Genomic DNA, 15,726 nt, shown 5'->3' on the forward strand with positions numbered 1-15,726 from the left:
TACTAGTGATTCAGAGTAGACTAAAGCATAGAAAACCAGGGCAGGACAGCTTCAGTGCATAGATGAAAGTGTGAAAACATGAACAAGTTAGCTTTTATTTCAGTCCAGAGGAATTCTCTTCAAGGATAAAGAACTCCAACACCGTAAAAAAAACAAAAAACACATGACGTTTCATTCCACTTTGAAAAATATTTACACATCTCCTCTGGTGACTATCAGTGGAGTATGTTTTTTTTTTTATGCAAAGGCATGATATCAACACCACATCTCCTCCTCTCAGCTATTTGAGAAAAAAAAAAAAACCTCTGATCCTAATAATGCAGACAGAACAGGGTCAGCTTTCCTCCTCGTGTCACAAGCAGCCGCAGACGGGACGAAGTCTGAATTTATCACCAGGAAACTTTCATCAGATGAGAAAACTGCTGATTTATCCCCCACGGACTGAAACTGTGGTACAGTTCAAAGAGAAAGTTAAAAAAAAAAACATGATTTAGCTGCTGCCAGCTGTGGAGACTGAGTTATGTAATAGCACTCACACTCATAGCGTTCAGTATTCATACAGCCCGAGGTATGGTGGCTCAGAGGGGAGCACCATGGACTTTCTGTCTAGAAGCAGGAGTTCTCCATCATCCGTGCCATCAGTCACTTACTTTGCAGCCTGGAGAACCCAGAGCAGCAACACGCGATCACTCAGCGGGGTTCACCATGAAAAAGGGGGAGTCATCCCTCTCTCTTCCCCTCCCATTTCTGTCTCTGAAACAACAGGTTGGGTTTCCTTTGTAAACATGCTCAGTGGCAGCAGACCTACTGGGCAGAGCAGGAGGACAAAAAGGGAAAAAGAGGTATTAAATTAAAGAGAAACAGGCTGAACGCAATCTTCTGGAAACTGGTGAAGATTAAATGACTGGAGACAGAAAGAACTAAAAACATGAGGGGAGCTGGAAAGATTAAATGCAGCGCAGCACGCTATCACTGCACTCCCCCTCCTTCCTTTCATACACACATGTACACACATATATTGTAGGTCTGTCTGTCTTCACAAGGAGTTTGCATTGACTCCCATTCATTGTTAATCCATTTCTACTGTCTAATGCTAATCCTTGCTCTAAATTGAACCTAAACTCAATCTACATAACAGCCCTATAACCTCAAAACAACATTTCTACTGATGGGGCCCAGATTTGGACCCCATAAGCAGCAGAGGGTGTTGATGGTGTGGGCCTGTTTCTTTTCCAGTTGCTCTGGGGACTCCGTTGGAGTCCAAGACATCATGAACCAGAAACACCAGAAATTTTGAGCAACAACATCTATGTCAATAATTCCAGCCGCGAGGGAAGTACTCACAATGATACTTTACTAGAGGTAATAAGAAAATAACGACGTTATTTTCAAGCTATATACAAAAAAATCCTTACACGTGAAGTAGATCTAAAAAAAACTACAAACAGATAAACTGTTCAAATCACTTATTAAAAACAAACCAGTGCTATTAAAAAAACAGTAGTAAAGGAGTTCCTCAGTGCTCATTTTCATACTGTTTTGAGTCAAAGTGTGTGATAGTGAGTGTAGCTTTGTGTTCATGCTGAATAAGCCATTTTCACCAATAAGGCAGAACAATATAACCACTGATGGGCTAATAGGCAAAGTATTATGTAGCAGGGTACTGTTTGTAATAGGAATGTTTGTAACATCCATCCATCCATACACACATTTATTTTGTGAATATGTAAACGTTTTGCCACCTTTGCTGCCACACATCAGTCCATCTTCTTGGGCAGAACTTCCTCGTGACATCCGCGTCTATCTTCTTAACTTTAGCTCCTGTGTGAATATTGTTCAAATTCACATGAGCCAACCACCGGCTACACGTGTCTCGCGCACGGTATTTCTGGAGAGGAAGGAGGCGCCGGCCGGCCAGTGCGCATGAGCGGGAATAAGCACAGAAAGCTCCGTTTGTAATCTCATCTGCAGTAGCTTTTCACTCCGGGTTAAACAGAAGTTGTTACCGTTGGGATAAAGGAGACTTTTGTCAGCAGTTCTGTGAAAAAGCACAGCTAGCACACTTTGTCTGTGATGCATTTTTAACCGACAGGAAATCCTTGTTTGGACATTTCAGCACTGGACAGCGGTCCGCGCGCGAGGGCGTTCGGCATGTGGCAGGTCTGGTTTGTGACAGCTGTAGGTGGGCAGGAGCTGAGCGCGTGGAGGACCCTCCACAGCATCCCCCCCACCGAGGCAGCAAACACGGGACTGCAGGAAATGAGCATCCCGCAGTTCCTCCTGAAGAGCTCCGTCGTGGTTTCGGCAGTTGTCGCCCTCTTGACGAACTTTTCGGTGCTGCTATGCTTCACCCAGAGCGCAGAGTTACGATCCCACGTTCCGGGGATCTTCACCCTAAATCTCTCCATCTCCAACGTCATCCTCGCTCTCATCAACATGCCGGCCACTTTTCTCGGCGTGGCCAGCAGCGCGAAGCCCCTCAGGGACCCGCTGTGTCGCGCCGTGAGTTTCACCGAGACTTTCATCACCTGCAACGCCATGCTGAGCATGGCCGCGCTCAGCGTGGACAGGTGGGTGGCGGTGGTGTTTCCTCTCAGGTACTCCAGCAAGATGCGCTACCGGGACGCGCTTGTGATCGTGTCCTACTCCTGGCTCCACTCCTTCACTTTCTCCCTGATCCAGCTGATGATGGGCTGGGGGGCGTACAGCCACACGTACGCCTCGTGCACGCTGCACCTGGACGCTGAGGCGGCGTCGCATCGGAGTGCCTATGTCACCTTCACGGCGCTGTTCCACTGCAGCAGCTTCGCGCTCTGCCTCTTCGTCCTCTGCTTCGCCTACCTGAAGGTTCTGAGAGTCGCCAGGTCGCACTGCAAGAGGATAGATGTCATCACAGTGCAAACTCTGCTTCTGCTGGTGGATATTCACCCCAGGTGGAGAATGGTGTAGAGGGGTGGGGGGGACACATAAAATATGCATTTGCTAATCTAAGTAACTTTTGCGCCTACTGATGTCAGTCATGTAATAATTTTTTCCTGTGTCTGTCTGTCTGTCTGTCTGTCTGTCTGTCTGTCTGTCTGTCTGTCAGTGTAAAGGAGAGGTGTCTGGCCCAACAAAGGAAGAGAAGGCGGCGAGCCGCTAAAAAGATCTGCATCTTCATTGGTTCCTTCATCATCTGCTTTTCGCCGTATGTCGTAACGAGGTAACAGCCTACTGTGGTGCTGACGTGTGTCTTCAAAATGTGTTTAGCGACACGTGTTTCTATTCTGTGACTGTGGTACAGCAGAAGTGTCACGCTGGGACCCAGGAAAGTATCCGAGGTCAACATCTCAACACTAATGCCGCTTTATAGATCTTGGAAATGAAATTATTCGAGTCAGGCCGGATTGGATTTTGTGATCAGTGCTGTTAAGAATGGACTTCGCTTTGAAAATATTATAACTATGTTATATTTGTTTAGAATTGAGTGACTTAATTAGTTACTTTCACAGACAGTCACAAAGGGCTATGAAAGACAAGAAATAGATTATGCAAATCACAGGACATAAAAAAACCCATACATAAACAGGTGCATTAAATCTATTTATACATAGGATAAAAATAAAAATATGTATAGTAGAAAAAGTGACATTACTCCTGAGCATATGCTGGACTAAGGAGATACTTAATTGCTTTGTTTCACTGGCAGCATCCTGCAAAGGTGTGACCATAGTGTTGTTCAAGTCTCAGTCTTGTTCAAGCAACTTTTAAATCTGCAACGCCTAAACGCCTCTCTCTCTCTAACGACTTTATAATATTGTAAAAGAACACGATTTTCACTCATAGAAAATCTGCTTTGTTTGGAAAAATGATTTAGAATCCCCCCAAAGAGTGGTGGAGATAACAAACAAAATAAATTGTATTTAGTTATACAGAAATATATTTTTCCACCCCAGGGAACAGTAAAGGTTTTACTCTGTTCTGCTACAATTTATAGATAAAACATGCATTATAAAAATCTATCCCTAACCCCTGGTCGTTTTCTTTCTGAAATCATCCAAAAATCTTCTTTAACAATTCAAAACAGTTTCTCTAAGCCCTGGCTAGCACTGGCATCTTAAAAAGAATTATAATCTTTAATATTTTATAAAAGCTCCCCGAATCCTCCACTTTTCTGGCAGGAAAATGAGCCCTGAGAGGGTCTCTGTCAGTTTGTTTTGACTATAAATAATATATAGTATAGCCAGTATAAGTGTCTTACTCCTCCTTTCCTCTTCCTGCAGGCTTGTAGAATTGTTGCCCTCGGTGGATGTGCCCCGACATTGGGGCATTGCTACCAAATGCCTGGTCTATGCCAAGGCATCCAGCGATCCATTCGTTTACTGTCTTCTGCGACACCAGTACAGGAAGGTCCTGGTGAACGTCATCTGCCGCTTAGTGAGAAAGGACCACTACTTCCTGTCTGCGCACAGCACCAGCAGCGTGTGGGACACCTCGGATGAAAACTTTCCTGAGAGGATAACTTGAAGTCACCTGGTTTGAGTTAGTTGATTCTTCTGTGTCTTGTCAAGGGAGAGGGCAAACGTTAGTGTTTGGAGTGGGGCCAGAAGAGGTCGAGGCCTAGCCCAGGGAGGTCACTTGAACACACCGCTCTGGTACAAAGACCAAGTAAATCTCGAAGTGTCCCAGACTCTACCGCTGTCTGCATGGCTGCTATGTTGGTGCGCTGAAAACTAAAGCATCCTGTTCATCACCATCTTGATGTGTCTCTGGAGTGATGTAATAGTGATCTTTGCAAGAGACTGTTGGAAAAATGTTACAGCTGATATTATTTCTTGTGTTAATGAAGTGTTATTGTTGTGCACAAAATAAAAATAAATGTGTGAAGCTATTAAATCACAGCAAGAAGGCGATTTAAACACCCCCGCCCCCACAGCCAGAGACATGCTGAGTCAAGCATGAGCTCATCAGACACAGGCATTATGTGGCTCATTATGCTCCAGTTGTCACCTCATGTAAAAGTGATCCTAACGCAGAATTTTAATAAAAAAGCCAGAAAATGTGACATCTGCAATCATCTAAACTGCATGAACAGTGAAAGGTTGATCAAATGGGCCAGCCAATCCTGTCTTTCAGCATCTCGTTCTTTTTTCTGTGCAGGACAAAGACTGTTTGACTAGACATAGACTTAAAAATGGAGTCACTGGATGGCCAGTTTTTGAAGGGGGGTACTTTACACTGATAAAGTCTAACATTGTGTCCACCTTGTTCAGCACATCTCACATATACAACGAATGGATCAAATTTTGAGGTCAACAGCAGTAGCTGATTTTCTTTAAAATCCCAAGCCATTCTTGAATCATTTTTGCTTTGTAATAAGGTACATTATGTTGTTGAACAAGCCCACAGCCAAAAGAGAATACTGTTTGTGTAAAAGGACGTGCATGTTTTAAAAAAAAAAAAATTATGCTTGGTAAGTCAGATTAATATCCTCATAACTGGGGAGACTTGAGTTTTCTACTCACGATAATGGCCAAAGTATTACCTGTCTGTGGTGGCTCAACACTGCAGGCAATCATCCACTGGATGTTGAAGAAGATGCGATTTATCGGACCAGGCTATCTCCTTCCACTGCCCATGTTGCTGGTTTCAGTTGTGGTCATGGGGTCAACATTTCCATCTGGACTGGTCTGCAGCTTTATAGCTCAATGTTTGAACAAACACCCTTCTGTCAGAGCCCGGATTGACCTCTTGAACACTTTTAGCGACAACATTAGCTTTGCGCAGGACAACAGGCGCCAGTCTTGACTACCCATGATGCTCTCGCTGGTTCATCGCTTTTGATACTGACCACTGTTCACCTGGAACTTCCAAAAAGAGATGCAGTTTTGAAAGTGTTCAGACAAAGTCACCAAGCCATCACAGTTTGATGCTTATCAAAGCTTGTTCAAATCTTTATGCTTGTGCCTATTCTGTACTTTACAGGAAGAGATATAGTGAAGCCCAAAATTATTCATTACACTGTCAGATGTAATTAAGTTAAATTTTAAGTTTACCAGCATTGATCTAAAGACTAAAAGGCGACATTGACATTTTGGAGTGGCCCAAACAGAATCTTGACTTGTGTCTGACAGAAATTATGTCGAGAGACCTAAAGATGAGGCTGCTGAGTAGAAGTAGACTTTATAACTGTACACATGTTTATTTTCCTAAAAGAAAAAGAAAATCCAGAGCCCTAAAGTTCTCCTCTAAATGTTACATGTAGCTTATTGGAAGCCTCTAGAACCCCTGTCAGGTAGGTAATAGCGCCACATAATGGTGCATTGTTTTGAGGATGTAAAAGAGTGGAAAGTACGCGCAGAGGAAAGATGGAGGAAGGCGGGGAGAGGGTAAAGGCTCGTTGGATGCCTCAAGCTTTTATTACGCGTGTGAAACAAACATTCATCTTAACTTTCGTGACCACTCAAGCCCCGTTCTTCTACTCGCTCTATCTCTAACACGCGCGCGCGCACGCACACATCAACCCTCTCTCCCCCCTACACACACCCACACACACACACACACCCCCACACACACACCCACACGGAGTGAAATATGATCGGCGCAGCAAAGAGCCGCAGTCCCATGTTCGGGTCAGGGATGCTCTCTGCGCAGCAGACAAAGGACGGAGCTCTGTGCTGTGGGTGGTAATTATCAGGGAGCTCAGAAGAGGAAGGAAAAGGAAAGGCAGTAGCTTCAACCAAACTTACTGCCACATCACACAAGCGGCTTCCTTGAAGCGCAGCATGCATTTGGAAGTTTTGGCGCTGCTGTTTTTCTTGGCGTGGAGTTGCCTTTGCGCCCCGCAGCAGCCGTGTCATCCAGGAGACGAATTTTTAGGTAAGAGAAAAACAATGGCCGCGCTCATGTTTGGTCACATCGGCCGAAATGCAAAGTTCTCCTGGGGCGAAAATAGGAGACAATGGGCTCGCTTTTTCATTTAGGACAGTGGATGATTCTGTCAGTTCTATATTGTTACCAGCATTTAAACCTGTGTTTAGAAATCATTTACTATGTGCTAAAAAAAAAAGAAAAAAAAAAGAAAAGTTGAGTTGAACTAACTGATTGCTGTACTCGTCGTTTTCTCTCATTGTTTTGCAGTGTTTCTCAGCCTAATTTCGGGACGTATAAAGTTGGAACCTCTCACGGGTTTCTATTGTTTTTACCCACAACTCTCTTAATTGTTAACTCACAGTACACTCTTTCAAGTTCAGTTCGTCGTGCTTTTGAAGATGTCGCCCCCTGGCGTTGAGTTTGGGATTCATTGCTTTGTGTGTGGGTGTGTGGGTGCGTGTGCGTGTGTGTGTGTGTGTGTCATTCTCGGTTTTCCTCACAGGAAGATGCAGCAGGAGCAGCAGCCGCAGCGCACACGATGAAAGACGTATGTGTCTGTTTAGCTTTTCTTTCTACACGGAGTTGAGTTCATAAAATACAGAAGCGCAAAGTAAAATAAATCTTACACGTGAAGGATCTTTGAAGTATGCTGTTTTCAAGCCGTAGTTGTCCTTTGTGGAAGAATAAGCTGCGTCAAATACAAAATGCATGATAATCACTCGTGCTAAACTTTTTTTAAATAACAGATTTTTGATAGTCTTAAAAAAAAATCTGAAGAAAAGAGCCACATTAAAGTGAGTTTCTTGTTATTGTTTTGAGGAACAAAGTATTTGCAGAGCTACAAAGTACTGCACTAAAATGTAAAATTATTATTATTAATTATTTTCCCATCAATGTGTATGTGCGGCCTTGATGAGAAATACAATGTTTTTGTCCAAAAAAAAAGCAAACAAAACAATTTAACATGTTCTTGCTCCATCAGTACTATTCTTGTAATAAAATTTCTTTACCTTTACTGTGTTCCAGCAGCTACCTGCACAGAGCTGAACCTGGGCTACTGCAATGATCTGGGGTACTCAGCGTGAGTCACACTGCTTAGAAAGCCAAGCAAATCACAACAGAACAAAGACATTACCCCCAATTTGTTTTTTGAACCACATTAATGTTTAAATTCACATCAGCTCTTCTCGGGGATTATGCAAAATGAACACTTTTATACCTGTCAGCACAGACATGGGGAAGAATTACTTTAGGTACAATTTTTCTGCCTCTATGTTTAATACATTAAGTAGCAGATGGGTGCTGCCAACAAAATGAACTCAAGTACTTTAAGACTCAATATAGGCAACATTGACCCTATCTGTAAAATACTTTATTTGTCAATTAGGGTTTATAATGTATTTTTCAAACTGATTGTGGTCAATTATTTACATCAGGAATAAATATTCAGAAGATGGAATGAATTGGAAATCTTCCTAGGAGTAGAGGTCCACTCCAAGGTTAGACTTTAAAATACTCAGAGAAACTGCAAAAAGCCCAAGAGCCACGTCTAAAAGGCTAAAGTTTCCCAGCACAGTTATAATAATACAAAATATGTATTGTTTAAATATGTCTTGCAGCCAGGACACAACTAAGGTTTCCTAAGTTGTATCCAAATAAACTACTTCCAGTGTCTTTTGCACATAATAACAGAGTAGAGATGTTTGGCTATAATTTGCAGCACTATGTTACTATGTAAGGCAAAAACTAAACAGCATCTTATCAAAAACATCTCATCTGTGATGATGCAATGGCTTAGCTCAGAGTTTAGTTCAATGAGACAATTATCTCAAACCCAAGTTCACATTCTTCAACAAGAAGAAAATAATAATGTATGAACAAGAGTTGTAATGACTTAGTCGAATTTCAGATTTTATTCTGACTGAAGCGCTTTGCTGAGTCTCAAGAGAACTGTGCAGAGATAAATGTCTGGAAAATTCAAAGAACTGAAACAGTTGGCCAAGATTTCTCCAACAATAACATGAGAAATTGATGGATCTTGATAAAGATTTAGAGACTTTATCAAGTTATTGCTTCTAACCATGGCTCCACAAACTATTGATTCATAGGGTGTATGTAAATATTTCCATAAGAGCATTCTTATCCTCCCATTTCTACAGAACCATATTCCCCAACATTCTTGGTCACCGGAGTCGTTTTGAAGCTGAGTCAGGAGCAGAGTACCTCCTCCTGAGTGTCATCCATGGTCTCCTCAATGGTGAGTGCAGCCCCGAGATCCGTCTGGTAGGATGTTCTGTGCTGGCCTCGCCGTGTCGGGACAACAAGATGATCAAACCGTGCCGCAGCACATGCGAAGCATTGAGAAAAGACTGCATGCACGCCTTTGAGGCCATAGAGATGGCCTGGCCCTACTTCCTGGATTGTGATCGCTTCTTTGCTGCAAATGAGGAGGGGTGTTTTGATCCGCTATCTGGGCTGAAAGGTAAAAATCAGAGTCTTGTGCCACTTGGACCCTTTATGCTGAGGTAATGTTTGAAACCAACACAACCAGCCATCTGTCCTCTCCCACATATTCCCGTCATTCACCCCTCCAGCCAGACAGGAGGTGACATTGTCCAGTCTCTCTCCCGAAGAACCGAGCACCATCATCCAGTTCATCTATGCCTCTAACGCCCAGATGTACAGCTTACTGAAGAGGACGGCAGCCAAGTGCTCCCACATCTCTCATGTCTACAGCATCGGACGAAGCACCGAAGGCAGAGATTTGTTGGTTATCGAATTCACTGACAACCCAGGACATCATGAGCTGCGTGAGTGAACAGCGTCACACTGGTCTGACTTATACAACAATTCCGCAAAAAATATATTCTTCCGTTTCCGCTATTTAGTCACATGCAAATGTTTCCGGTCATCAGTCAAATCATCGACTACATTTCTTTTTAGTATCATAGATAACCAAAGTAAATACGAAATGCAGTTTTCAAATAATAATTTTTTTATTGGAGGGGAAAAAAAGCCATTCAGACCAGCCGGGTTTTATGTAACTACTTCCTAAACTTAATTAAGCTACATTTTGTAGCAATAATTACCATAGAGGATCTGTGATATTTGGCAATGAGTCTTCTACATGCTGTAAATGAATTTTGACCCACTCTTCTTTGCAGAATTGTTTTATATCAGCAACACTTGGTAGTTTTTGAGCCCAAATGGCCTGTTTAATGTCATGCCAAAATGACACATTTGGATTTAATATTCCAACTTTGATGAGGCCAGTCCAAAACCTTTATTTTTTTTGTTTTTTGCTAAGTTGGAGTTCGATTTTCTAATGAGTTCTGAACCTTATTACTGCTTTATAACCCAATTTTGACTGAGCTCAAGGTTACGGATTGTTGGATATTTTCCTTCAAGACTTTTTGGTTGAGAGCAGAGTTCAAGGTCCCATCACTAGCAGCAAGTTGTTCAGGTCTTGAAGAAGGAATGTATTTCAGAACATCAAACAGATTTAAATATTAGTCAAAGACAATGCAAGTAAATACAAAATGCAAGTTTTAAATGAAGGTGTTTATTGCTAAGAGAGAGAAAAAATCCCAACCCATATGGCCAAGATTTAAGTGTTTTTTATTGTGCTCATTTCCATTTTCGTTTTCTGCAGTGGAGCCAGAGATTAAGTTGGTTGGCAACATGCATGGAAATGAGGTGCTAGGACGTCAGCTGCTCATCTACTTAGCGCAGTACCTGTGCTCGGAGTACACCCTGGGAAACCAACGAATTCAGTCCATCATTAACAACACTCGCATTCACATTCTGGCCTCCATGAACCCTGACGGTTACGAGGTGGCGGCCTCAGAGGTAGAGGAAAGCAATGACCCGGAGCTCTCCAACCAGGAAGTAAATATTGTTAACAAAACGAAGGACAAACCACCATTATCCGCTCTCAAACCTCTTTGGCTGCTGTGCTTCTTTTGCTCGTGCTTTTAACGTTGGAAAATGCAAACTTCTATCAACTATTTTTTCTGACAGTCTGATCATCCCACTAGTCTGGGAATGATCCAAGCCTCAAATGATAAACCAATGTGGTCAGGATAAGGACAAATAAAATTCACAGATGACTTCTGTTTTCATTTTCAGAAATGTCTTCCAACAGGTTGAACACTTCAGCTGACTCTGGAAATTGCATGTTTCCAAAATGGGCACCAACGCCTTTTGTGTTTTTCTGATGTTCTGCACATTCACTCATACATCAGACCTAATCATTTGCCTCCAATATCTGCATGGACATTATTATATTAACTGGTCATGTGCATGCCACAGTGTGTGTATTTACACCTCCAATCAGGTCAGATGGAAGCTACTGTTTGGAAATAAGGTGTTTCAGCCAGTTTGGGTCAGAACTGAGCCTCACATTGCATGGTTAAAATATTAATTTGATTTATCTTTCCTGGTTGACGGGCTGTGATCAAATTTTTAATTCATTAAGAGCAGCTACTTGAAATTTGTCTTTTGACATGGATTGCATGTGTGCTAGTAATTCCCAAAGAGTGTCTTAAATGGCAAAGTTTTGCTTTCTAGTCAACATCTGAAATATAGAAGAGGAAACTGTTTCTATATTTTTGCATGTATATGGCAACATGCAGGGCTGTCCAACATGACCCCTCATTCGTTTATATTTTTGTTTTCAACGAGCCAGAGTTTTTATCATCTTTTAAAGTGGCCTTGATCAATAGTCCTCCAGTATTTCAACATTTATCTATAGATTTTTAAACTTTTTTTTTCCACCTCACCACATAAAGTCTAGTTATTAGGTTGGCTCCATAACATAAATAATAAAATAGAAGCTTAGCCCTTTATACACAGTCTGAAGACTTAGTGATCCATTAAATGTTTGTAAGAAAAACATCTAAGTCAATAATAAGTTATCCAGAAGATTGTACTCTGCCAACCTGAACAAAACAAATGTGTCTCTGCTTTCATGTTGTTGTATTGGTTAAAGTCAACATCTTGTACTCAGTAGCATCTTCGGCGTGTCCTTGATTGGAACCAACATAATTATGCTTTTCTGGCAGCTTCCTGATAATCATCTCATTTCAGCAAAATATTATTTTACAGGTAATCAAACTGATGGTAATGTCAATTTTGGCATATTTCATTGATTTAGCTAAGAACAACTTAAACTAATCATGTGTTTCTGCATCAGACTGCTACTAACAATACACCTTATAATAATTTCTAATAAAGTATTTGCTAAGTGCTCTGTATGTAGAAACTTGCTTTTTGAGGTAAGATTCCTTATTAAATAAAGCTATCAGGTAATGCTCCAGAAATGGGGGGAAGCATATACACAAGCTTTAAAATACATTCAGAAAACCTGGGGACACATACAGTAGATCAAGGCAACTTTAAATGACTGCAGAGAAATCTGCTTCTTTAAAAGGAAAATATAAATGTAAAAAAAAATTAAAATATAAAGAAATTAGCAGTGGCTGAACTCTACAAATATGTAACCATGCACATAAATTATTTTTTCTTCTTGAGGAAAAGGCCTTAAGTAATAGCTTCATGTTTCCTTTTCGTCATTATGGATACATGGTCTTGTCTTCATGTTAACAATAGAACTAACATAGAGGTCTAAAATTCATCTTGTTGAAATTCTGACTAATACAGTTTACTTTTCTTCACATAACCACCGTTGCTACTTATCTTGCGTTAGCCCCACAGTTATCTTCCTCCCCATGCAAGACTTAACACATTTTAATGCCGGAAATCTTTTAGGGTCATTTGCTAAATGGATGGACGAGCGGACGGGCTAATGCCCAGAACCTCGACCTGAACCGCAATTTTCCCGATCTCACCTCCATCTTCTACCGGAACCGTCGCAGCAGGCACTACCGCATAGATCACATCCCAATCCCTGACTCCTACTGGTTTGCGAAGGTAGGAGAAAATGAAACAGCTTTTGTGTTGCGCAACTGCCTGAACGCCCGACCTAAATCATGTAGTTCCAACTTTTGAACTGCAGGTGGCACCAGAGACCTATGCAGTAATGAAGTGGATCAGGTCACTGCCATTTGTTCAGTCTGCCAGCCTCCATGGAGGTGAGCTGGTGGTCTCCTACCCCTTCGACTTCTCTAGAGACTCGCATGAGGAGAAGATGTTTTCACCCACTCCAGATGAACAGGTGGGGATTAACGAAAAAAAAAAACACTTTACTAACACAGCAGGGCGGGCAGATTGTCACAATGCAGTTTGTCTTTTCCACTACCAATAATCTTCCAACGCTCAGATCTTCAAGCAGCTCGCTCGCACTTATGCGGACGCTCACGCCACCATGTCAAACAATGACACGGACCGGTGTGGGGCCTCTTTTTATCGCAACAGAGGCATCATCAACGGCGCTCTGTGGTACAGTTTTGCTGGGGGTGAGATACCTTCAAAGTGCGGCACATTTACTAACCCTAACCCCAACACATGTTCCCAACATTACCTGAACACCTCTTGTCTATCTGCAGGTATGTCTGATTTCAATTACTTACACACTAACTGTATGGAGATCACAGTCGAGCTTGGCTGTGACAAATTCCCCTCAGAGGCTGAGCTCTACCCAGAATGGAAAAGGAATAAAGAAGCTTTGCTCAGTTTTCTTGAGTCTGTAAGTGTCCACAGAATAAAATTAGCCTGTTAGGAGGTGCTACATTTGCTCAGTCCAGAACAAATATACTCGGTTGTGAGGGAATTTTTGTTGTGATTGTGCTCTTACTCTCTGGACAGGTCCACAGGGGAGTCAAGGGCGTTGTGAGGGATACAAATGGAAACGGTATAAAAGGTGCAACTGTCTCTGTCAGGGGGATTAGAAAAGATGTCACTACAGGTAAAAACACAAATCCAAAGTTACAATAACATGCCTGCGTTTCTGTTTGTGCAGAAAAAAAAACATTTTGTTGAATTTTACAATTTCACCATTTCTGTTCATTCCACCTTAACTCACTTGCAGCTCAGGATGGAGATTACTGGAGGCTGGTGAATCCAGGAACTCACATCCTGACCGCTACTGCCAAAGGTTACTCAAAGGTCAGCAAGAGGGTTTATCTGCCTCACAACTTGAACAAGGCTGGGCAGGTCAACTTTGTCTTAGAGAAGGTTTGTATTCTTGACTTCTTACTTTGTACTTTGTATTTTAAAGTTCACTGTTTCATTCAAAGGTTTCCAAACTAATTGTTTGGGGTGAACTAAAAGTACAAATAATAATAATAATAAATACTCTTTTGTCTACATTCTACAAGATTAAGAATAATTTAGCATTTTCTTTAGTTTTAATTCATTCATTTCAGTAGCTTAGAGATGTGCTTTTTTTCTATGTAAATATTCTCTGCAAAATCAAAATATAACTATTTTGATTTAGCTATTCAATGCATAGAGGACATTTCCATCTTCTATGCATGTCATTTGCTGAGTGAAGTTGCTTGATGCCCATTTGATCACTTGACCTCTCCATTTTTCACACAAACAGCTTCCCGTGGAGCCAGACATAGATGACCACCTCTTCCCCATGGCAGACAGCTGGGATCGATTTGACCCCTATAACCAGTTCGAGCGCCATGGCGAGCCAGTTGTCACCGAGGAAGGAATAGAGCGGCAGGAGAAGCCGTGGTGGTGGAACTACTTCTCCCAGTCTGGCATGTCATCTCCAAACTGGCTGCTGAAAAATGTATAGACAGATGTTGGAAATATGAACATCCAGATGTGCTGACACATAAGAATGAATGGACCTATGTCCAGTCTCATCTGTACTTCCAGGGGCATCTACGCACCAGGAGCTGTAACACTGACGTCATCAGTCACCAAAAACTTCATCAGTGCATTTTCAGAAGATTTGAAATGACATACTTAAGCTTTTTAGCAAATATTTTTCTGCAGCTGCATTTAACTTGGGTTGAAAAAGTTATATAAAATAGAAAGGATATGCATAGTAGAGACACGAATAGAAACAGGCACCTGATAGGATAGTATTTTCATTTCCATTGAGCAGCAGATTGAAATATTCCAGATTTTAAATTCAGGTTGGGCAATATTTCTAATATCATATCAGAAATGCTAAATTTTCTTCCGTTTTTGTCTGTTGTTCTGTAGCTAAAAGGCAACAGTGGCACATTTAAAACCATTTAAACCACTATAAAGCTTCTGCACTACTTCTGCTTTTGATAAAAGCAGTTCTGCGCCATCACTGTGTGAACAGTAAAATGGTTTGCTTTGAGTCTTGTTCCAGGTCATAAAAAAGTAAATAAAAGTCTATACATATAAAATTCTGTCACATATTTTATTCTGAGTTATTTTATTAAAAAGTCTCAAGATTCTTGAATTGCCTCACTTTGGTCAGCAGAGGGCGAGAAAGAATAAGTGATGACCCCAGTTATAAGCTCAGTTATTGGAGAATCAAAAGGTTTAAAGTTTATCGCTTCAATGTGAATTTAAAATCTCACTGTTCATTGTCCTTATTATTGAGTGTCTGACAAACTGAAGATGCAGAAGAGCGTAAAAAAAGCTTTATCCTTTGCTGTGACGTACCCACACTGATCCTCTGGGTAAAAAACACAGACGAAATAGTGTATTTCATGAGCTAAAGTGAGAACCAAGAATATGGTTTTGTCCATGACGTTGATTTCTATCCTGTAAGTTTTCCTTAGGACCATTTCACATTGAGATTGGCCTATTGGCTCCAGAATCCAGTTATTGTTGAGTGAGGCCTCAGAAACCCTTTTTCTTAAAATTTTAGATTTTTGTTCATGTTTCAAAGATCCTGTGATAATGACGCGGAACAAATCAACCACTGAATTCTCACTACTTTACACGTACTGACTTCAGTCAATTCAATTTTGAACA

General features: G+C 41.5%; 2 protein-coding genes across 4 annotated transcripts; both read left to right on the forward strand.

Annotated features, from left to right (window-relative positions):
• Nucleotides 1-1,936: 1,936 nt before the first annotated feature.
• Nucleotides 1,937-5,044, forward strand: gpr78a (G protein-coupled receptor 78a). The gene is made up of 3 exons (XM_032561901.1): nt 1,937-2,933; nt 3,089-3,202; nt 4,263-5,044. The coding sequence occupies exons 1-3, from the start codon at nt 2,152-2,154 to the stop codon at nt 4,504-4,506; spliced, it is 1,140 nt and encodes a 379-aa protein (XP_032417792.1). The 5' UTR covers nt 1,937-2,151; the 3' UTR covers nt 4,507-5,044.
• A 1,519-nt stretch (nt 5,045-6,563) lies between these two features.
• cpz (carboxypeptidase Z) lies at nt 6,564-15,152 on the forward strand. 3 transcript variants are annotated; one of them, XM_032563661.1, is made up of 13 exons: nt 6,564-6,858; nt 7,355-7,399; nt 7,879-7,933; nt 9,012-9,334; nt 9,447-9,662; nt 10,505-10,740; nt 12,622-12,783; nt 12,869-13,027; nt 13,133-13,268; nt 13,359-13,498; nt 13,618-13,717; nt 13,841-13,986; nt 14,357-15,152. In XM_032563661.1, exons 1-13 carry the CDS (start codon nt 6,765-6,767, stop codon nt 14,558-14,560), a joined length of 2,016 nt encoding a protein of 671 aa, XP_032419552.1. In that variant the 5' UTR covers nt 6,564-6,764; the 3' UTR covers nt 14,561-15,152. The 3 variants fall into 3 exon arrangements, with proteins under 3 accessions (XP_032419552.1, XP_032419554.1, XP_032419553.1); XM_032563663.1 differs by having other exon boundaries at nt 10,505-10,701; XM_032563662.1 differs by having other exon boundaries at nt 7,882-7,933.
• The last annotated feature ends 574 nt before the right edge of the window (nt 15,153-15,726 follow it).

This window comes from Xiphophorus hellerii, chromosome 5 (genome assembly GCF_003331165.1).
Source record: "Xiphophorus hellerii strain 12219 chromosome 5, Xiphophorus_hellerii-4.1, whole genome shotgun sequence".
Lineage (NCBI taxonomy): Eukaryota > Metazoa > Chordata > Actinopteri > Cyprinodontiformes > Poeciliidae > Xiphophorus > Xiphophorus hellerii.

Excerpts from the sequence above, each read along its gene's own strand:
- gpr78a (XM_032561901.1), top strand. The coding sequence starts at position 2,152 with ATGTGGCAGGTCTGGTTTGTGACAGCTGTAGGTGGGCAGGAGCTGAGC. Across the intron at positions 2,934-3,088 it reads CTGGTGGATATTCACCCCAG|TGTAAAGGAGAGGTGTCTGG; the intron begins GTGGAGAATGGT and ends TCTGTCTGTCAG. Across the intron at positions 3,203-4,262 it reads TCGCCGTATGTCGTAACGAG|GCTTGTAGAATTGTTGCCCT; the intron begins GTAACAGCCTAC and ends CTCTTCCTGCAG.
- cpz (XM_032563661.1), top strand. The coding sequence starts at position 6,765 with ATGCATTTGGAAGTTTTGGCGCTGCTGTTTTTCTTGGCGTGGAGTTGC. Across the intron at positions 9,335-9,446 it reads TCCGCTATCTGGGCTGAAAG|CCAGACAGGAGGTGACATTG; the intron begins GTAAAAATCAGA and ends TCACCCCTCCAG. Across the intron at positions 13,499-13,617 it reads TGCTCAGTTTTCTTGAGTCT|GTCCACAGGGGAGTCAAGGG; the intron begins GTAAGTGTCCAC and ends CTCTCTGGACAG.